The sequence below is a fragment of the Caloenas nicobarica genome, chromosome 7 (assembly GCF_036013445.1).
Source record: "Caloenas nicobarica isolate bCalNic1 chromosome 7, bCalNic1.hap1, whole genome shotgun sequence".
NCBI classification, from domain to species: Eukaryota; Metazoa; Chordata; class Aves; order Columbiformes; family Columbidae; genus Caloenas; species Caloenas nicobarica.
The window spans coordinates 32,717,545-32,739,429 of NC_088251.1; the positions used below are offsets into that span (position 1 = coordinate 32,717,545).

Here is a 21,885-nt window from a genome sequence, read left to right on the forward strand (position 1 = left end):
GGAAGTGCACTGTAGGGCTTTTTAGAACTGGCTGATCCGACCGTTTTGAAGATCTGAAAGGATTAACTTGTTAAACACGGAAATTGTCCCCAAATGAATCTACTCATTACATCTCCTAGTGCAAATGCCAAAGGAAATCTCTCACTTCATTTGTACAGCAAGATCTGGGAAATTAGTTTAAAAGTTACCAGGATATGCTTTTCCTGTGGCCACGGGTGGCCCGGCGTGCTCTTCAGACCTAGAGATTTATTCTGAGCGCCCCAGCCGTTATCTGACGGAAACTCCAAAATGCAGGTCTGTGGTGGTCTGTGTTGTGTGTGACCTCTGGCAGGAGAAGACAGACGCACGGGGGTACCCACGAGTGTTCACCGGCCATTTGGTCCTGGATCATACCCCTCTGATGGAACACACAGTAGGAGGTGGTCAGATGTTCCCAGAGCCCATCTCAGAACACCCCCAGCTTATCCATGCTGCGGCGCTGGGTTGCCTGTCGGGGCCATAGCCCTATTTCCTTTTGGAGGCCGCACACTGAGGCTACAATGAAAGAGCTTTAACTCCTCCTTCAGAAATCGAACTCTTCCTCTGTAATAGAGTCGTTCAGGCTTCATGAGCCGACCAGAAAAGAGAGCAGAGCCAAGCAAAACTCTGTGTTCAGGACCTTCCTCCAGTCCTTGCCCTCTAGGAGGATTCAAAATCTTGTTTTGAGAGGGAAAGGTGGTTTGTGGTGCCTGGTGCAAATCCAGCATTGCTGTCACTGACTTTTATATGTTTATGCTGGATTTACACCGATGTTACCCAGAATGGCATTTGGCCCTTTTGGTTCTCATTAATCATTGATCATGGCATTCATCCGTATCTCCTGTCAGACAGTGGGGAGGTTCCATCCTTGAACCCTGAGCAGATGAAGCATTGCAGCCTTCATCAAAGCTTCGTTGAACTTGACATTGCTTGGAGTCCATCCATTGCATTTTGACACCTTTGAGTTCCACAGGTGCTTTTACCTCACTTTGCTGTACCCTGGAGAGAAGGAGGTTGTGTGTTAACATGTTGTTTTTCACTCCTGGTGGCTTTTTAATGTCATTTTCTCTGTTTCCTTTTGTCTCCTTGGGAGTAGCATCCCTTGCCGTTAGTTCGCTTGCATTGTAGTGAGCTTTGATGTCGTTTAGCATCCATGCCCAGGCTGTCTTTGCAAATATTGTTCTGAATTGTCTAGTTTGAAAAAGGAAAATCCATTAAAAAGATGATTGATTGATTGACTTAGCACGTGGGCGACAAACAGAAGAATTGTTCCCAGGTCCAGTGAACTTCTTCCAAGTTTTGGCTTGCGACAAATTTGCAGCTCAAATTAAGAATCCTAAATTTATTGAAGATGGGTTCATAGTGGGAGTGCTAACCCAGTCTTTGGTATAGCATTGAAAACTGTGACAATGTAATCTAAACTTTATTAAGTGGAAGCTGTTAAATAATTTTGCGACGAGCCAAAGTAAAAAAGTCAAGGGATTACAGTTCTGAACTGAAAAGTGGATGAGGAAATCCAAAGTTCATTTAATAGGAAAAAAAATCCCATTAGCTCCATTGAGTTTTGGATGAAACCCAGAATCTTTACAGAAGTTTAATGAACAAGCACATCTATTGCTAAAAGGCAAAGCATGGTGTCTTGTGCCATAGGAAGACAATACCTCTTCAAACCACGCAAACGGAGAATATCGAGCAGTGCAGCAGACAAACTTAGCAGCAAGTGGTCAAGGAAAATCCCACAGGAAATCCATTTCCCAGTCCCTGTGGCGTTGCCTCGGAGGAGCGAGCCTGTACCATGCAGTGTCCACCAGGAAGATTTTTCAGCAGCATCCATTACCTTGGAAAATCATGGCCACTTCTCCCCTCTGGTTAGGAGCTAGTGTTGCTTTGTCCAGCATCTGTGGAAAACTATGGAGGCAGCTAACCTTAAGTCAGTGCTTTCTGCAAAGTTAATGCCATGGAGGAGTATAAAAGATTTTGCTTTCCCTGAGCCTGAACACAGGGTAGCTTTATTGAGATAAAATAAACATATCATAGTCTTTCCAATGAGATGTTTGTTTACAGGCATTTACGTAATGCTCTTCATAGCACTTCCAAAATGTCAACAAGTACCCAGGAAGCACCTGGTTTGGAAGTGGGGAGAGTGAACGAGAGTCAATGACTTATTGGCTGTGAGCTCCTGCCTTCCTGTTCAGCGAGATACCCTGCTCTCCTCTGCTGTCCTCCTAAAATACCAAATTCTGGCTCTTGCACTTTCCCTGCTCCCCCTGGGAGCACAAAAGGCATGTCTTGGATGGGGCATGGAGCAGCACTCGGAAGCATTGGAGGGACAGTGCGAACCCAAAATATGTGTAACTATCTCCACTGCTCTGTATTAGAGGACTTCCAGTATTTCACTGGAGATGTATCGATCCTGTCTTGATCATGGAGGGCTTTTAAACGTCAGTTTGCAAGGTGCTGCTATTTGTTTTTTGTATACATAAATTATGTGAATGCCAGAGTTGTAATTTGCTCGATTCAATGAGAGGATTATCTTCAGGAGGACCGCAGGATTAAGCCACTCTCACTGGACATTTTTCCCCACGTTTGAATACTGATGAGAGGTAAAGCGGTTCCAATCTGTTGACGTCCTGACTGGCACGGGTCTGCCGGGGCGGCTGGTGGGACACCCGGAGCTCTGGGAGTCGCGTGCGCTGGGGCTGCCGGCGTCTGTCAGGAAAGGTTCCGCCTACCAGCCGCTTCCTTCTGCTAAATACTAGGGGCTGCGCTTAACTTTAAGCAGATGCTCAGCCCCGCTTAAGTCCGTGCTACAGCAGAGCCTCCGATCAGCCTGGGTAAGGCTTGCCAAGGTTTGCATCTATTTTGGTGGGCCGAAGGAGAGAAAAATGTGTCATTTCAGAGCTGGCTGCTCGAGCGTTCCTGGAAGGGGCTGAGCACCCTCAGCTCCAAGGGTTGTCTACGGGAGTTGACAACGCTCGGTGTCAATCCCGGAACGAAGGTTATTATTAGACTTGCTAATGGCAAGTGTATGTGAGAGATGGGAGCTGTCTGTGACATAGCAATGTATAGTCATAAAAATGCAGATCTGGAGAACATTACCAATGGGTTATAATGATTTAAAGATGTGGCTATTTAAAAATGTTGTGACTAAGATTCAGAACAAGACATTTAGCTCTATAAATAGCTTCCTTTGTTTCCCCTCAAACACAGTTGCATGGTTTGGCCTCCATTTTTTTTTCAACAATCCGTTCTGCTTAGGAGAGGGTTTTTATTCCTTAAGTGAAAATTAAAGGTTACCCAGATCTGATATGACATCTTTTCTTTTCCCAGGTAAAATGTGAGGCTAAGTCAGCTTTGCCCAAACCCAAGAGTAACAACAGCAACTGTAAAAAAGGCTCAAGTGAGGATAAATCAAAGATTGCCGTAGGTGAAGAATGCAGAGCTGATGAGCAGGCTTTCCTTGTGGCTCTTTATAAATATATGAAAGAAAGGAAAACACCAATTGAACGAATACCATATTTAGGTTTTAAGCAGAGTAAGTATCCTTTTTCTCACTTTCTTGTTGGCATTTTAGAATGGTTTGGCTTCTCTGGAGAAAGCATTTGCACACGAAGTCTATTTTAAAGCCTTACGGATGGGGGGACCGCGTTTATATCTACACATTTTTGCAGTCCAGGCATTTCGCTGTCTTATGCCTAGATTTGCATCTCTCCCTTCTGGGGTAGTTGCTGCCAGATATTTATAGGTTTAAATCCACTGATTATGACTAGAAATAGGCATGTTGAAAACTCTCTAGTTTTCTGTTTTGTAAATCTGCAGTGTCTGTAATGCCTTTCTTCTGAGTTAATAATATGACGTATCTTTATTGTGCCCAGATGTTCTTTATGAAAGGACAAATATTAAAGGAAGACATTTAAAAATGGTCAAGAAAGGCACAAAAGGGATCGTATTTTTAACCCCCAAAATGTGTTTATAGATAATAAATTACTGACTGTGGAGAATATAAAACCAGACTCTATCTATTTAATGCAGAATGCAATGTTTAGAATTGCTTTGGCATGTACAGTTTGTAATGCCACAATCTGTAAAGCAATTGTTTGTGGGGAAGATACAGTTGTAACTAAATTTTACATAAATATTGCAGCGCAATGTAGATATTTCTGTTACCAACAAAAGCTGTAAATGGGGGTACTTTTCCTTCTTATCTATAGATTGAAGGATACTTTATTTCCTTAAAGGGAAAACTCTATGCATTGAAATATTATTTACTCTAATTTATCTCCCAGATTAAAACCATGTGTTAGTTTGATGAAGAATGTCAAACCTGTATGTTTTACATAACAATTTACATACCTAATAGCAATTGGCACTGATTGCAACAGGCCTCCAGCAGCCATTATAAACTTATATAACTCCGAATGATTACAGTGTTTGTCTGAAAACTGGCTGCTTGAAATGGAAGTAAAATTAATGTACTATGAACAGCTTCGTTGCATTATGCATTGATTCAGATTAAATCAAGGCCTAAGCAAAGCTCTTGATAGCTTTGAAACAGTACAAGGTTCAATGAGGCTTTCAGAACGTTTTGTGTCGAAGAGAGGATTTTTTTTTTTTCCCCCCTCTGTTGTATTCTGCATTCCCTCAAGCATGAGGACAAGGTGGGCTTCAAAGACAAGCTAAAGTATTATTTCTAAAATTTCCCACTGGGGTTAGGGCCCTCTGCTAACATTTAGCTGAAATACACTGAAAGTTCCCTGACATTCATTATAAATTAGGGGCCTGATCCGGCAAATACTGAAATGCCAAGAGTAAGTACGCTGAGAAGAACAGAAATGTTTGCAGGACGGGGCTCTGTATTTGTCCAGCAAGACTCGTGCAAACATTGCCGATATAAATAGGTTGGTGGGAAGCGGGAGTACGAACACTACAACAGAGCATCCCCCGCGGAGGAAGAGATCCCGTCCTCTGTGGTCCATGGCCTTATCGCCGAGTATGGCCTGAAGTACTGGTAGTACGTCTAAGGGGAATCACTGTTGTTTGGTGGAATAGTGCATACACCTTTTGTAGAACTAAGACATCATTTTTTCTTCCGGCAATAAAAATAAAAAAATAATAAAATAAAAGTGAGACACCAGCAGCAAGCAGTGGCCCCATGGGACTGTGGGCCAGGGTGAGAAGCACATGAGAGAAGTTCTGCAGGAAGAAACAAGCATCTCCCAACACATCTTTGGAACTGAGTTGTTCCTCTGACCCCACAGCTGTGGGCAAGACACAACCACCCATGCCATAATTATTATGGTAATTCTCATTTGTGCTCCCTCTGGGTTCATTCACACAGGACCCGTTAGAATGCAGCGTATTGTTTATTGATTACGGAGGCCATTATCAGAGCTGCAGTAAATAGTGGATATTGTTGTTTAATCGATCGGCTTTCTCTGAGAGCCAGTGTGTGGCTCATGCTTGCTTCCTAATGAAATCAGTATTAAACAAATAATTAAAAGCAACATTCTTCCCAATAAGTAATTTTTATTATCAAAGTTATGGAAACATGCAACAGTCATTACACATTGCCTCTTATCAGCAAAGTCAAATGAGCCTATTACCTTTGTCTCAGTGTATTTTTCCAGTCCTGTTAAGGAATCTAAGTGTTTTCTCTTTTATGTAATTAAAAATATATAGAGAGTATGGGTTAATATTTACTCTTCAGATTATGTAAATACTTATTTGGAAAATGTTTCACAGGAGCTTTTTGAGGGGCTGTGAGCTTTTTTTCTCTATTTTTCTTATTTAAAAACTGTTTAATTTACATTTCTTTGAAATATGTTGGTTAATGAAATGCTTATCTAAATACTTATTGTCCCTCTAACAGTTAACCTTTGGACTATGTTTCAAGCTGCTCAAAAACTGGGAGGATATGAAACAGTAAGTGTTTAAGTAACTTAAATGAAATAATTGTGCGATCTAACTTTTCCCTGTTAGAAAAAAAAAAAGTAAAAGCAAACAATCATTTGCTGCATTTTAGGCTAGCTGTACACATTGTGAGTTTATTGGACCATTCTTGGAAATGGTCCCAATTAGTTCCAGGTTTGGCAAAATTGCAAACTTGCCGTAAAAACTACAAGTGGAAAACATATGTAACTCTTCCCTGTCAAGGAAATTAGTTGGGTCTGTAATTTTTTCCCATGTTGAGAAAGGGCTATTATTGTACAACAAGCCAAGATTGCATAAAAGAAATTTCACTTGGCAGCATCCCTGACATCTGTTCATGTCTAATATGGGAAATGTATTAAAGGCTTTCAAAAGTAATCAGCATTGTCCATTAAGGAATAGTATGCTGCAGTATCTTCTCTTATTCCAAGTGTAAAAGATCTTTATTAGACAAGGGTCAGTACCACATAAACAGGAAGTTATCAAAGCAATTCAGAGAAGTCTCTGACACTTTTTATCAGCTAACTGTATCTGACAAGAGCAGTTTATTTTTAGCTCACAGGAAAATTTGATGGCCATGGATTTTACAGCATGTATTTTGAACCAATAAAATATTAGAGCAACAAACTTAGATTAAAATCTTGAAATGAGAAGAAAGAGCTGCATTAATACGGCACATCGAGATGACATATGTAATAAAAACCAATTGACATAGGAAGATGTCGTCATTGGAAATATTTTCTTTGCACACAATGATCAGATTAAGTTGTTCAGTTCCTGCCACAGTTGGATGAAAGAAATTATTTTTGCTTTGTTTACGAAGTAATCTGGGACATATCTGTGCTGTAGAGAAATGACAAGAAGAAATGCACTATCAAGAAACTGAAAGTCGTTTGAACCAAAATACCAAACTCACTGTTTTCCTTCCATACAATGCAGCATATTGTTCTGCAACTCAGCAGCCTGGTTGGTTAGCATGGGTGTGGCTGGGATTTTGTGAAACACGAAATCTGACTTTCTGAACAAAAATATATGCTTGATTTGGCTTTTATTGTTCCTCTATCTTTCATTAATCAGCACATACCATGCTTACGTACAGGGGTGTGTGTAGGTGTGCTCATGGGTATGTATGAATGAATAACTACCATAGATGGATCGTTACAGCAATTATGAGCCAACAGTAATTGCCGTGAGTTGTAAAGTGCGATGAAAATGAGGGCTGAAATCTTAAACTTGATCCAGAGCACAAGGGAAGGCCAGGAGGGAGACTGAAAGGAGAGCGGTGTGTTCGGAGTGCTCAGGGAGTCGGCTGATTTTCACAGTGGTTCAGATCTGCTCGAAGCGACTGAGTGTAGAAGCAGGGATGCCAGAGCGGTGGCTGACCTGAGAGAGCTGAGTTTCAGTGCCAGAATGAGAGGGAAAGGGATGGCTTTAGTGATGCTGGATGAACCTCTGTGCCTGGGGCAGAGCAGGAATAGGACTGTGCCTTGGTGATCAGAGAGCCAGGTCTACCAACGGGAGCAGAAACGTGAGAGGAGCAGAGGGGAAGGATCACGTCTGTGAGAATGTCATCCAGAGTAGCATCGGTCCACCTTTATCTCAAAGCTCCTGTCCTTTTCTCAGTGACAGATGTTCTCTGTTTAGGGGCTTTTGTCACCGTTGATGAAAATGTACCAGAGTTGCCTGTTCTTCATAGAGAAGAAACCAGGCAACAGCTTACGGGTCAGTAAACAGCAAGGCCAGTGTAGCTTGCAGCCTGTGACATACCTGGAGCCCAGCTTTGGTTGAGAGTGACCCTGGCTGAAGTGATGGGCCTGATCGGTTCATATGACATGAGCAGTGTCTGCGCTCTCTGCAGAAGAGCTGAAGTTATGAGGAGCATTGTGATGCAGTTTAGGTCGTAGGAGGAGCATGAGGTTTCCTGACCTCATTCTCTTCTGTTAACGGTCTCGTCCTCAATATGGACCTCTCTTTGCTTTACATTCCCTGAATGTGAAACTGGTAGCTGCTGCAATACTTTGACCTGTGCACACCCCAATTTTTATTATTTTATGGCCAATTGATATTCCTTGAGTTTGCCAGCCTGCAATTTTTGTATATATTTTATCATGGTAAGCATTGCTGAAGGGCTTTTGCGTTTTATTCTTGTTTCATTTTTCAGCAAGGCCGTGGATGACTGGGGTGACATGGACCTCGATGTCAGTTCCAGAATCTTAGGCAGGTCTGCTTAGATGTAGAAATTGTGAGTGAGTGCTGTAATTCAGTAACAACCAGAATCTGCCACTCACACATCCAGTGCCAATATCTATTGATGATGTCATGTGCAGAGCAAAGGCATTCTCAAATCTACCTTGATAAACAGACGTTTATCTGTATGGACCCTTCCATCAGACTTGAATGAGTCATTTGTCTGTTATAAGGGCTTTAACATTTTTAACTTATTTTAAAATTTCACAAGTCTCTGGTTTGTGCATTGAGATAGAAATGGGTCTTTTCACTTGGAAGTATTGTAAAGAAAATAATATTTAAAGTAGATATCTGGCTTCAGCATATGAGAGCCGTTTTATAAACAGGAAACAAAAGATTGGTTAAAATCACATATGGGAACTTAGAGTGGTCAGATGACTAGTTTTTTACTACCAAGTGTAGACACCTTCACAGTTAAAGCAGTTGCAAACTTTACATCTTTCTGTTTGGCAGAACCATGATAGTCAGCTCATTTTCAGTTTAATCCCCTGCCCTATCCACCTGGTCCCTGTATAGATGTTTCAATGAGGCTTTAAAAACGTATCTGAGAAACAAGCAGAGATTATGTACGGTGTTTTCCAGGTTGCCCCCAGATTCGCAGAACAGTGCAAGACCTCTGAGTCCAGTCCTGTCAGTCAAGGATCTAAAAGTGAATGAAAACAAGGATCGGATTTGAGATGCAGAGAAATCTGTCTGACTTTATTATCATGTATATCCATGGAATGGACCCAGTGGGGCCTGACAGACAGTATTACCTGTACATATGGGATATATATACTGCATGTCTAGTAGTGTCAAGTCATGATTGTGTGTGATATGTCATACTTAAGGGCTCTCCAGTTAAAGTACTTGTGAGGGTCATTTCTTATCTGTCCGCTATCTGTTTGATTACTAATTCTTAGTTAGTTGTCATCTGTAACTGTGTAGTACCACACTCCCATGTACTTCTTGTTGGACATAATACAGGCTTAATAAAAACAGCAACCTGTACAAATTGGTTTAAGTCCTTAACAGGTGAAGCTGTTTCTTTGAAATTGGTGGGATCATGTTTCTCTTAAACAAAGATACATGAAATGAGCATCTTTGTTACTAATACTAGGAGAGTGCATTGGAAAGCACTCTCTATAGCAGACCTTCACAGTATGAATGATTTAAAATGTCCTCAAGTCTCTGGATGAAATACAAAACAATGTCACCTTCTAGGGAGCTCAGCTGCAGTGGCATTTAACAGCCATTGCCTGGAATTTTCTCAGTCACCCTAGGTCAGGTGAGTAAAAGGTGCAGATGTTTGTAGATGGGAAGCTTCCAGGACTTACCTAAACAGTTGTTCTTGGCAAGTCATGAAGTGGCATTTCTCCTTTTGAACCAACACAAAAGGAGTGCCTTGACATGTTTGCAGAGGGCTGTGGTGTTGAATGGACTCTACCTGGAGATGGCTTAGAAAGATAAGGAGGGTAAAAAGAAAATTAGGTGGAGCTTAACCTTTGGTGTGTAGCAGCTTAAATTTTGCCGAAGGTCGGTGGGATCCCATTTAGCTGCTGCCTCCTGGAAGCAACAATAAAGTGCTTTGGTTTTTAAAAATTAGTGATTGATGCGTACAGCAGTCCTGCATCTGGGCAGGCCCAAGGAAACTGATATGCCAGTGGAATGCAAAGCTACCTGGGTTTGTTTCATACAAAGCTAATACCCAGAGCTCTGTTTTGAAGAGTGTTGTGACTGTCACATACCATCACCAGAAAATCTCCCATTAGATTTGCAGCAGGAGATAAGCAAGAAGCCTTTTCATGAGGAAGGGAGCTGAGATTGCAGTGCTGGAGTCCTTAAGATTTCTCAAAGCAGAAGACACCATTAAAAGCATGTGTATAAACAGTCCTCTACTTTAATAGATAAGATAATTGCTTTTATTTGGCTGTTCTTGAGTACCAGTCACTGCCTAATACTGTGCTCGTAGGAACCAGGTCAGATCTGCTCTCAGGTCCCTGGCCAGACCAGTCTCTTGCTTAACTCCAAATTCTGCTGATTGGGAAAAATGTCACAGAGGTTTTCAAAGCTTCTGGCTTCCAGTGGGCCCAGCTCTAGGACCGTGAAGCTCTAGGTTGAAGGGAGCAAATTGTGGGAGGGCTCTGCAAACCAGAAGACTACTTTAAAGGTAAAGCCAGGATTGGAATGGGAGACTGTCAGAGATGAGATGGGCCTGTGCAAATGCCTTGATTAATGGGTGAGCCTGGAGCATCCTGCACTTACAAAAATGTGGCAGGCACTGTGAGGGATGTATATACTGGTATTAATAAGGAAAAACAAATCAGAGAACCAAAGCAGCAAAGGTTCCTTGCCTTCTCTATGTTTGGTACTATGGCAGGTCAACTTATATCAGGAAACTGAAACTGAATTAATCAAAAGTGTGAAATGAAAGTGTTCAGGACATTTGTTAAAGCTTTTGAAGGGTCTTAGTTGCCTTATGCCACTATAGCTCCATGCCCTTAAAAAAATCAGTGCTTTGCTCCTTAATGTTTGTGGGAAATTCCATGCCCAGGCAGCTAAAATAATTTACCATTATCCGTCTTTCTGTTCCTCATGTGCCCTGGTCGTGAATGTCTTACTAACTGGGAGCACATATGAGCCATTTCAGACTTAAAATTGCTGTGTGAAAGCAGCCAGGGCAAGCATTTTTGGTAGGATCAGCAACCATAAGCAGAGCATTGCCAAGCACTGCCCTTTCCTGGCTCCTTGGGAAGTTCATCATCCCTGAGGTGGCCGGGGGGAACTTGTATGAGAGTAGAAAGCTGTCCTTGAGTTGGATGTGGCCAGCGTGAGCGTCCCGCTTGAGCAGTGCTGCTCGGCATGATTACTGGGGAGCTTCCACAGTGCAGCATTTTATTCAGATTGTTTAAGGTTGTACTTTATCTGTTACTTTAGTCCTTTGAAGTTTATTAAGCATAAAAAACTAAACTTTCCAGAGCAGGAGGAGACTCAACCCCAGGCTTTGTTAGAATAACAGTTGTTTCAGGGAATGTCAGATTTAAACTTAGCTCTGTATGTGGGAGGGCACAGCTCTGCTAATTGCCAAGGAGTTCTGGTCCATTGCAGAGGCAGAATTGGATAAAGCTGGGCAAATGTTTGTGTAAATACTGTTATTCAAAGCAGCCTAGAAGACAGAGACACCAAAACTGCTCCAGTGGTTTCAAAGAGATTGCCTTTTCCCCTTGCAGATGATCGCGTTAACTGATATTCCAGCTTGAGTATCAGCTCTTGTCTTAGCTCGTGGTTAATGAGACCTGGGCTTGAAGGTTCCCGGGAGCAGAGGCAGGTTCCCGCTCCTCCACAGCAGGGTACTTGGTCCAGCCCTTTTTTGAACTTTCAGGTTGCAGAAGGAGCATTTGTTCGTATTCTTGGGAGGTGGTGTTCTTTATGGCTTATTTGGACTCCAGTTCTACCTATTATTACTACTAAAGGGCTTGAAGAAGTGTTGGGTAGCCTGGGGAAGAGACAGCATAAGAACTTAAACAAAACAGACCTTCTCCTCGTAATTAACCTTCTCCTCAGATGAGTGTTTGCTCTGTATTTGTATTTAAATAATTTGTTTGTGCAGAATTTATCCCTGAATTGCAGCCTCTCTCTTGTGCCTCTTGTGGTCTTTGGGTTGGTTACAGAAGACAGAAAATAAAATTAGTCAATGCAGTCAGTACATTTTGCTTTAAATAAGTTTTAGGATAAAATACTCCCCCCTTTTTTTTTTTTAAGTATCTATAGGTGCAAACTATGTACAGGTACTAACAGTGAGTTGGAGGTGTTGATGTTTTCTAAGGAGAACTGTACAAACAAAATACACTTGAAAAAAATATAATATTATCAAATGATAAGTCTCAATCCATTCTTTTGGCTTTGGATAATAATTTCTGCAAAGGAAGGATTTTCCTTTTCTATTGAGTGAAAAAGAAACACCTCTCACCCCGTAATATTTAATGACAGTACCTATCTCCTCTTCTTTAGATTAAAATTACAGACCTCAGATTGCAAGTTGTAATATTTGTTTTCTTCTGATTGCTGCCTTTAGCTCCTCAGCAAACGCCATTGACTGCTCTGTGGGTAACTCCAAAGAAGCCTCCGGGGCTGAATGTATTAAAATCCACAGCATTCCACAGAAAATGATAAAATTCTCCCCAAATTGACCCCACAATTTTCCACTGGTTTTCTTTATGAGCTGCGGGCAACAGAGGGTGATCTGTTGTGCTTGTCCTATTCCTGTTTTTCTTCCTGTTTTAAATATAGCAGAATATATAAAATAATGAAACAATTCAGAAACAATTCTTTTGCCAGGTCTTCCATCTGTTACTCTGTATAATCCTAATTTCTGTACAAAAAAACAGAACCATGGTATGCAACTCAATATGTTACAAGATGTTTATTTTCATCAACGTGGTCCAATAAAGTACATAGCTCAAATATTAACATTGGAGCGTGTTAAGATTTCATTACTATTTGATCTGTATATTTTACTGACATAAATGGGTAAAAATAAACAGCTTGTAACATATAGAGTTACGGACTATGCTTTTGTGGATTTACAGAATTCTGTGGTGGATTTGGGTTTCGCAGCGGATTTATTTTCTCTAATTCAGTTAAAATAACTATGTAATCATTATTCGTGCTGAGTATGGTTTTAGCTCCATTTTCATAATTCACCGTGGGATTTGTCTGCATAACTTCTGATGGTTAATGACCCTGTATTGATTGAGATTTTCTTTTGTGAGGCTGTATTGCTTGTGACTTGATAATGAATTAGTCAGATCACTCCATTTTAGAGGGAAACAAAATACATAGTGTTAACTTACCAAAAAAAAAAAAAAAAGACACCCAGAGCTCTGTGTACTCTATAGATTCTGTAGGGGCTTTTATAGTGCTTGTAGTACATGCTGTTCTGAAAGTGCCTCACATGCATTTGTTGTTGTGAACTCAAATGCTGTAGAATCTGTAAAGATGCAAGATTAAATTTTCCATTGCCATTTTTACAGATAACAGCCCGTCGACAATGGAAACATATTTATGATGAATTAGGTGGTAACCCTGGAAGCACAAGTGCTGCTACATGTACTCGCAGACATTATGAAAGGTAAGATAACAAATCTGAAATGCTTGTTTAATAATGAAAAAATTAATTTGGAGAGCCTTCAAAGTGTTTTATAAAGAATTAGAGAAAGAGAGAGAGGGAGGCTTCTTAAAGATATAGTAAATATTCCCCCAACAGTTTAGTCGGATAATCTATTGTCATTTAAAGTAGAGTGTTTGTCTCCAGTGACTAAATAAATAAAACAAGCATCTGATTTTTCTTTGGTACATATCTTAATTTTTACAACAGCTTTCCGGTTAAAGAAGCTGAAAAATTGAGCAAAACATACTCAAGGGAAAATAAGAAACGACAGCTAATTGATGCAAACACTTGTCTTCTGTCGTTTTTTAGGAATACCAATTAAGCAAATTGTGGTTGTGATCAAAATAATGGGGCGGCCCACAATGCAGGGTGCTGTTACTGTTGTAGGTCGTGCAGAGCGTTGCATTCCTCTTCCTCATTGTGCCTCTTCCCTCCTCCCTGCCTGCCAGCCGCTGCCAAACACTCTTTCTCTGCAGCCATTGTTGCTGGTCAGAACTGTTGATTTCTTATTCTTGCCATGTAGATAATAACTTCCAGGGCTTGTGAAGCCAGCACGCATTGAATAAAATACTGGAGCTACAGTGTTGTTTTGGTTTGGTTTAGAAACAACTCTCTTTTTTCTTTTTTTTTTCTTTTTTTTTCTCCTTAGACAAGCAAATGTTAATAAAAGCTCTGCATTTTCAGGCTCAGATAAGGAAAGCCCAGTCTCTTGTTCCTGGCCATAAAGAAGTTACTTTGCTGGGGGCAGGCAGGGATTGTACTGCCTGTGCACGGGGCGGCACAGCAGACCCGTGCTCAGGGGGCAGGTTTTCACCTTCTTATGTGCCTGGCATGTTGGCTGCTCCAAGGGAGAAGCTGCCCTCCTCATGGAGGGGGAGATTGGTCACCCTCATTTACAGGAGGACTTGAGTGCACAAAGAAGTTGCACGCAATGCCACTATAAAAGTTGGAGTTAGAAGCTCTCTGGAGATCGAGCCAAGTGGCAGAGCAAATAGAGTGAGTTGCTGTGTGCGTCAGACCAAAGCTTTTCCCTGCCTTTCCGTCGCGGACGGATCTTATAGATTGTTTTAATTGACTCGTCAGATTGTGGGTGTTCGGCTCTTCCCCTCCATCGTCACAGCCCTGGGAGGCTCGGGGCTTCCTCTTGCCCCCCAGCCAGCTGGTGGGTGTCAGACTGGCAGTCTGGGCCTTCCCTTGCCAGATGTGCTTCGTGAGATGTTGTTTATTTGACTGAGGAGACCCAGGCACACATGAGAGCTGGGTCTCTGTGGGTTTAGGTCGCGCAGGGAGCGAGCGTGGCTGGCTCCGTGTTGGAATCCTGGAGTCACCCAGAGAGCGTCTCTTGTAGTTGTGGAAAAATAAATGAGGTATTCATAAGTACTCCATGAACCCCTGTCTCTCTCTTCTGCTTTCGTACTAGTGGTTCATTTTTTTTTTACATGCAAAGTCCTTGAACTGCACTCCTCTTCGATGCATAGAGACTCATCCGTGTGACTTACTCAGCAGTTACTCGGGGGTGTGCTACAAAGTGCCACAAAGCCCATTGTGCTCAGTAAAAAACCTGAGCAGAGTCGTGATGCTTTCAAGACTGAAAAGCCTTTCCAGGCTACCCAAAAGTAGTTTTGCTTGCCTTGAGCCAGTCTGGGGAAAAAGTCTTTTAGTTTATGGTTGGATTGGTCTTAGCACACCAAAGAGCTGAAATCTGAGTTCTTGGGTGCCAGTCTATTGTGTAGTTCTGAGTTAGGTCTGATATGAGGCGGCATCTATTTTCCAGGTCTCTGACAGGCTGTCAAAAGATGGCATTTGGAGAAAAAGTCTTGTAGGATTTTTAGGTTAGCCCTGCTCTGAAAAATCAAAACACGCAGACAAAAAACTTCAGTGACTGATCCAATCTCTAGATTTCTAGTGTTAAGACAGTTTATTTTCCACTGCAGGAAAGCTATATTAAGCCTCAGACTTGGAAAAAAGTAAATGAAATTGTCATGGTTTGTTTCAGCTGGTAATTCTAACTACAGCACCTGTAAATGTAATGCTCGTTTATAGCCAAAGTGCTCAGATGACATTTAATCTAAAACTAGAACTGCAGTGCAGGAATACGTATTCATGATTCAGGACACACATACATTTTCTAACTTGAAGGTGAGCTGTAAAGCTAAACTGGAAATTAAATTAAGCTGGGAGGTAAATGCTGAACAAACCTCATGGCTTTTCCTTTCTGAATCCCACTGGCCTTTCCTTGCTTACTGGAGGCAGAACAGGCAGTTCCCTGACTTCACTGATCCTGCTGCTGTATTTGCCTTGTCCTTGCCGTTTGTCTCCAAAACTAAGATCTCAAGGGCATCCGTGTTGTGCTACCTAACTTTTGCCCAAGAGGACTGAGAAGCTACTAGCTGTTTGCACCGGCTTTAGCACAGCGAGGGTGCTTAGGTGGCAGCAGCCTTTCAGTGACGTCCTTAGGATGCTGAGGAGTGGAATGGCACGTGTGTCCCATTCAGGTACTGCATCCCACCCTCCTGCCCACTCCAAGTTCCCCTCTGCAAGGTGGAGTTTTGCACAAAAAAAAAAAATAGAGAGGACATTATTGCTACTCTGTCTAGCAAATCCCATGAAGAACTGTTGCTTTTGTCTTAAAGGTCCTTATAACCTCTAGAAAGCCAACATGTTGCTGCAGACCCGCGGTACCGAGGATGGCAAAAGCTGGAAGACAGTCAGATGTAAAGGCCGTAGGGATGCTTTGCACCCCCCCCACACCCCCGTGTGTGGAGCAGGGGTTGTGGTGGTGGCTGTAGGTGGGCAGAGCACTTTGGTTGGTGCGGTGTTTGCTTTGTGTCCCTGGTAAGAGGGGAAGAAAGATTTTGTGTGCATTAGCAACGGATTCATTTTTCATGTGGTACGGTTTGTGTTTCCTAACTGGTTTAATTTTAAAACGAGGCGAGGTTGCCAGTGTTTCAGTAAGTGTTATTTGTATATTAGTTAGACAACTTTTGTTTTATTAATGAATATAATAATGAAAGTGCAGGTTGCTGAGTAGAAGCAATGGATGTTTTTATTTAAAGCATAGCAGGCGTTGTATAATGCCAATGAATGCGTTATTGTCACTGTAGGCACGGCTGGTCTGAACCTGCCTCTGATTGGGTTATTCCAAATAGGCCCAAGCACTTCATAAAAATGTCTTTGTCAGCCTAGTTTTCCTTCCAAACCTATTCATCTCTGTCAGTTTTTAATATTAGTACCAGGCTCTTGGCTATAGTCCATTAGTACTGTACTTAATTGCTCATGTTACAGATGATTACCAATATAAAAAGCATTAATGTTTTCCCATCGCGGGGCTGTTGCTTTGTGCACGTCTCGAACCATACAGAGCTTACGTGTTGTTGTTGTTTTGGTCATTACTTTCTTCGTTCGTGCTCCTCTAATGCCCTTACCTTGCATGATCACAGAAAGCAAGAGGCGTGTGTGGTTGGCATTGGCTGATTCAGCCTCAAACTTTCCTGTGAAACTCTTAACAGCCCTTGTCAGTACCCTACATCTCTCTCTCTTATCAAGAAACCCTCAGAAACGGCTATTTTTTCTGCAAAGCACTCTTCTCCAGGCTGCCTTCCCCTCATAATGCAGATGTGGTTTTCACGTGCAGGGTTTGAGGTTTCTTTCGCTTTTACACAAAACACATGATCGGCAGCTTTAATTTTCCGACGTGAACGATAGGCTGTGTTTCTGCAGCGGTGGTGACGTTGTTAGGGATTTTTCATAAGTATTACACCCCCATGACCCCTCAAAAAACAAACAAAAAAAACCCCCACACCAAACCCTGCTATTTTGCAAGGTATATAAAGTTCCCAATAAAATGCATTGAACAAAACTAAAAATATGAGCAGGGTCTCCTGGCAGGCAGCTGGATGGTCACGTCAAGGAGTAGCTCTTCTGACCTTGTTGGGTGCCGTGGGGAGCCTGGTTCCCTTGGGGTCTCCAGCAAGGATGGACCCAGAGGCTCCCACAGGCCGTGCCCTGCTCTTTGGCAGCGTAGCTTGTACCATGACCCACACGAGTCACCAGTGCCTTTAAAACCAGACTGTCCGGGTCAAACTCAGCTGGAGGGGGATTTATTAGGCTTCATGCTCTCATCAGATTGAGGCAGCTGAGTGGGAAAGTGTTCTGCAGAGCCACAACCACCTGGGACGTGATGAGGAGCAGGGAGGTGAGATGATGGGTTCTTGCCGGTCCAGCGGGGTGGCTGTGCCCGCGCTGGGGACACGGACCCATGGAGGGGCTTATTCTGGCTGGGAGCGTGGACTCCGGGCACTTGCAGAGGACCCTGCACATCAGACCTTTCCCAGGGGACTAAACCCCAGGAGATACAGTTCAGAGCCCATTCTGCCATTTTTCTATCTGAATTGCTCACATAAATATTACATATTATCAGAAACACGAGGTGGGTCAGGATAAGTCCCTTTAACAGCCGTAAAGTCTCTCTACCCTAAGGATATTGTGCAGTAATTCAATATGCAAGAGTGCCCTGCGTTCCATGCAAATGCTGTTTGGTTTTGTTAAAGCATTTGGATAACTTGGGTAATGTGTAAGCGTTTCTGTGGAGTTTTGTGGGAAATTGCAGCCACAGAGACCAAAAAATAGGAGGCTAGTGTAGCATCTACATGAAAATGCTTATGGTTATCTTTTCATACACATTGTAATTAATAGAAGATTTTGATTTAGGCTGTTAAGTGTGAAAACATCTTCAGGCAAAAATTAATCAAGTGTTATGTCATGCTGTAAACTACAGCTAGCGCTTTGTCTGACCCAAAAAAACTTGCCAAGCAGCAGTTTTTTCTTGTTGTACTAACTTGGTTGTTTTATTTTTGTCTTCACCCCACTTTCCTACCACCTCGCAATTCATCTAGTCCCAGACTCCCAGAAAACTTCACAAGTTGCAAATTGTCTCAATAGTTTTCCATCAAGCACAAATTTAAGCCTCAAGATAGATGAGGTGTCTCAGTCCTCTCTCTCTTTCCCTGGGTTTTGGGGGTTTTTTGTGTGTGTTTTTTTTTTTTTTTTTCTTTTTGATAAATAACAAGAGGTTTTTACTTATGAATTTCTGCCCTCAGGGCTTTATCATTAAGATTAAATAACTGTACTCTCAAGCATACCACTGAACAAACATCTTTTCAATTACGTGAGTAACAGATGCTTTAACAAAGGAACTATTGAAAATTCAGAAAGCCTCCCCCCTCCCCAAAATTTAAAAGGTATCAGATGACAGAGGAATGTAATTGTTTACCATTAAAACAGATCCTTAGCTGTCCATTCAAAACATGTGAGAACACGCAATTTTTTTCAAAATTTCTTCAGGACTGGGCTTACAGCCTCGGAGACTTACTGGCCAGCACTGGAGTCAGCAGGAGTCCTTGGGTGCAAGAACGTGGGACAGTCAGGCCCAGCCTTCCCGTGCCTGGAGACAAATACCTCTCTGCTTGCAGGGAGTTGTTTTCTTCCCAGTACATCCTTCCTTCCGCCTGGGAGTTTGTCCCAGTGGAACTGGGGGATCCCGTGTCCTCCCCAGTGCTCCCGGGTGGGTTGTCACCCAAGCACCAGGGCTGGAAAGTAAGATCTTTCCCCTCAGATTCCCCAGGTCCGCTGGGAATCTACACTGTGTATTCTACTGCAGGACTTTGCAAACACGGCAGGGGATACCCCTGCTTTGTTCAGCGGTGTGCAGTGGAGATGTGGCTCAGAGCTCCCAGAGAGGGTTGGCGGGATTTCGGAGTCCCTCCAGGAAACCTGCACACCACAGGCAGTGCCAAATGGCATCTGCGAGGCTGTCCTAAGCGCAGGGACCCGGCATTGCAGGGACCGTATGGACCTACCAAGCAAAACGCATGTCTGCCTTTAGATGCAGAAATGGTGACTGTGGCCAAAACAGAGGCTTGCAGTGATTATTGTAGAGTGACCTGGGGAAGCTGCTCTGTCCCTGTCACACCTCCTTTGAATCTTTCCCATGCAGTAAATCTGCACCAAAGGTGAGAGACTGGGGTTGTTCACCGTCTCCTGCTGAGCCATTGGATCAAGAGTGGCTGAGCTTCCCTCTCCAGACTGTGCAGCTCTATCAACAGCTGTGCTTGTAATGTCACTAATTTCCAGTTTACTTAAAACAAAGTGTCTTTGAATTCTCTTAGAGCGAGGCAGTTCCCACCTTTCAGCAGTGAGCCATTCTCATTACCCACCAGCACTCCCAGTGGGCTGAGAGGAAAGTTGTTGATGGAAGGATGAAAGAGCCATTTCTTTAAGGAAGGAAAGTTCCTTGGAAGGAAAATTGAACTCAAACATATTTTGTCTTTGCTGATAAAATACATGCCAGTTTTGTACTTCAGACAAATGCAAATAATCCCATTGCTATTGTGTTTTGCATAAAAGCACACGAGGCTTTCGTAAGTCCTGGATTATACAATGTGGTCCAGGGAAATTTGGCTTGAGGAACAACACTGCTTGATTTTTCCTCAACGCATCATATATTCCCATTTTGGAAAACAGGCTGAAACCTTAGAGTTCGGGTTATTCCTCTCCCCTCTTCTCTGCTGGGAGTTTTTCACTGGTGCCCAGGAGAGCTGCCTCCTGCTCCCGGCCATCCCCACCAGCTCATGGCTCTTGAAGGTGACTTGTCTCCTGTGCTTTCTCTGGCACCATTGCTCCAAGATTTATCACTTTTGAAGAGCATCAAGGTGAAAAAGAGAAGATTTCTCTTGGCATCAGAGCTTGGGCATTCCTGCTGGTCCTTTAAAACAAGAGAATGTTTTGCCACCGAGTTTTTAGGGAACAAGAATCGGGTTTCTTTCACCGGGGTTATTGATAGGGGCCCCTTTGCGCTGCGGGGGCTGTTGCTGGAGCCACCTCTGGCTGCAGGGGGTGCGGGCAGCTCTGCAGCTGCTGGGAGGACCCACTAAACCAGGTGTTGTCCTGTGGAACCGGGCAGAGCGGTCATTTCGTCCCCCAGCTCCGGTGCTGCCTTCAGAGGGAGGAGCAGGAGCCACTGGGGCATAATGTGCCCAGGAGGGAAGGGTTTTCCAAATTCCTACCAGTAAAGAGATTTATTGCCTGTCCCTTTTCAGTGTTTTTGAAACTGTAAGAGCTTAATGTTCTCATGATTTACATTAGCATCTAATCCTTGCGTAATCTCACTAATCCCTTGGCCCCAAGATATCCATTGGCAGTGAGTTCCATGGGTTAACCAGTTGCTGTATTCACTTGGTGGGGCAGATTTAAATCTTTTTCTATTTCCATTGCAATCACCCTCCTTAACCTTCTGGCCAAGCATGGGAATGGGGCAGCATCTCCCAAGGAATGGGCTTCGGTATTTTAAATCCTTCCTAGATTATTCTTGTGTCTGAGAGGTTCCATTGTGCCCTGTTCTGTTGGGCTTGGAGCACTTGAGAAAGCAAGATGATGTCAATGGGAGACGTGATGGAGTATTTTATTCTGCAAGAAAGAAAACAAAAATAAACACTGAAACGAGTGATATAAAAAAATATCGTGGGGGTTGTGCTGAAGTGCCTCCTTCACCCTGTGTGTCCTGGGCATATGGTTCCTCCCCGGCCCGAGAGCCCTGTCATATGCGTACACAGTGGGGAGAATTAAAGAGGAAACTGGCAGCCTTAACATTTAATTTCCTTCCTCTTTCTGGGCTGGTCAGATCCTTTGCATTATTGTAACTGCTTTTTTTATCATGTCTATAAATAGATGTGCTCTCATGTCCTCTGAAGCAGAGTCGGGCCAAAAAAGTCATTCATTTTGCATAATCAATACATGAAAATGTAGTGGTTACTGGCTCAGACGAGAATCTTGTATTGTTAGTTCTGTAGCTGGGAAAAAAAAAATGTTGACTAATAAAGATTAAGGGCTTTTTTTTCTTTTTATGAAATGCTAATGATGAAGACATGTTTGATATACTGTGAAATACATTCCTCTAATGTGAAGTTTCTGCTTTTTGTTGGGAAAGAGATTCAGTCCCTGGAGGATTTTAGAATTTGTAAATATAAAATTATCTGCTTCAGTGTTTTTTAAAAAAAGGTTGGCAGAAAGCCAGATTACTTACATTACTGTAATAGATTTGCTGACCTCTGACATCTGCTGCAGAGAAGTACATTGAATTTTTCATAATATCAGATGATGCAGATCTAAAAACTCAGTACACTCTGCACCATTATTTAATTCAGGACTTAGTAAAGCAAAATCTTTTTTTGAGTAGCAGTTTATACGTGATTAAACTTAATATTGCCGATTGTAATAAATCAGGATTAGTATAGTACTGATTTGTTAATCTAACTTGTATTGATTTTAAGTTGTCTTTATTTTAAAAAAAAGAGAAAAAAAAGACTGGCTTTTCACAGTGACTGAATTTAATAAGAAGCCCTGTGATAGCAAAGACTCCCCTACTGTTTCTGCTCTTGGCTGGAAAATGTTATTTTTGTATTATTCCAGGGGAAAAAAAAAACCTCTCATGCTGCTAAAAATCTGCTGCCTGTGGAAAGATTTTTTTTTTAATACACTAGTGCTTA

The 21,885-nt window shown here is 42.4% G+C and overlaps 1 protein-coding gene across 4 annotated transcripts in view; it reads left to right on the top strand.

The window, feature by feature from the left end:
* ARID5B (AT-rich interaction domain 5B) overlaps positions 1-21,885 on the top strand; it is a 115,117-nt gene that overhangs the window by 83,445 nt on the left and 9,787 nt on the right. For all 4 annotated transcript variants that reach the window (XM_065638822.1, XM_065638821.1, XM_065638823.1 and 1 more), the window contains 3 exons: positions 3,349-3,553; positions 5,888-5,940; positions 13,206-13,303. In XM_065638822.1, the coding sequence (XP_065494894.1) occupies positions 3,349-3,553; positions 5,888-5,940; positions 13,206-13,303 (356 nt within the window). The remainder of the gene's footprint in view (positions 1-3,348; positions 3,554-5,887; positions 5,941-13,205; positions 13,304-21,885) is intronic.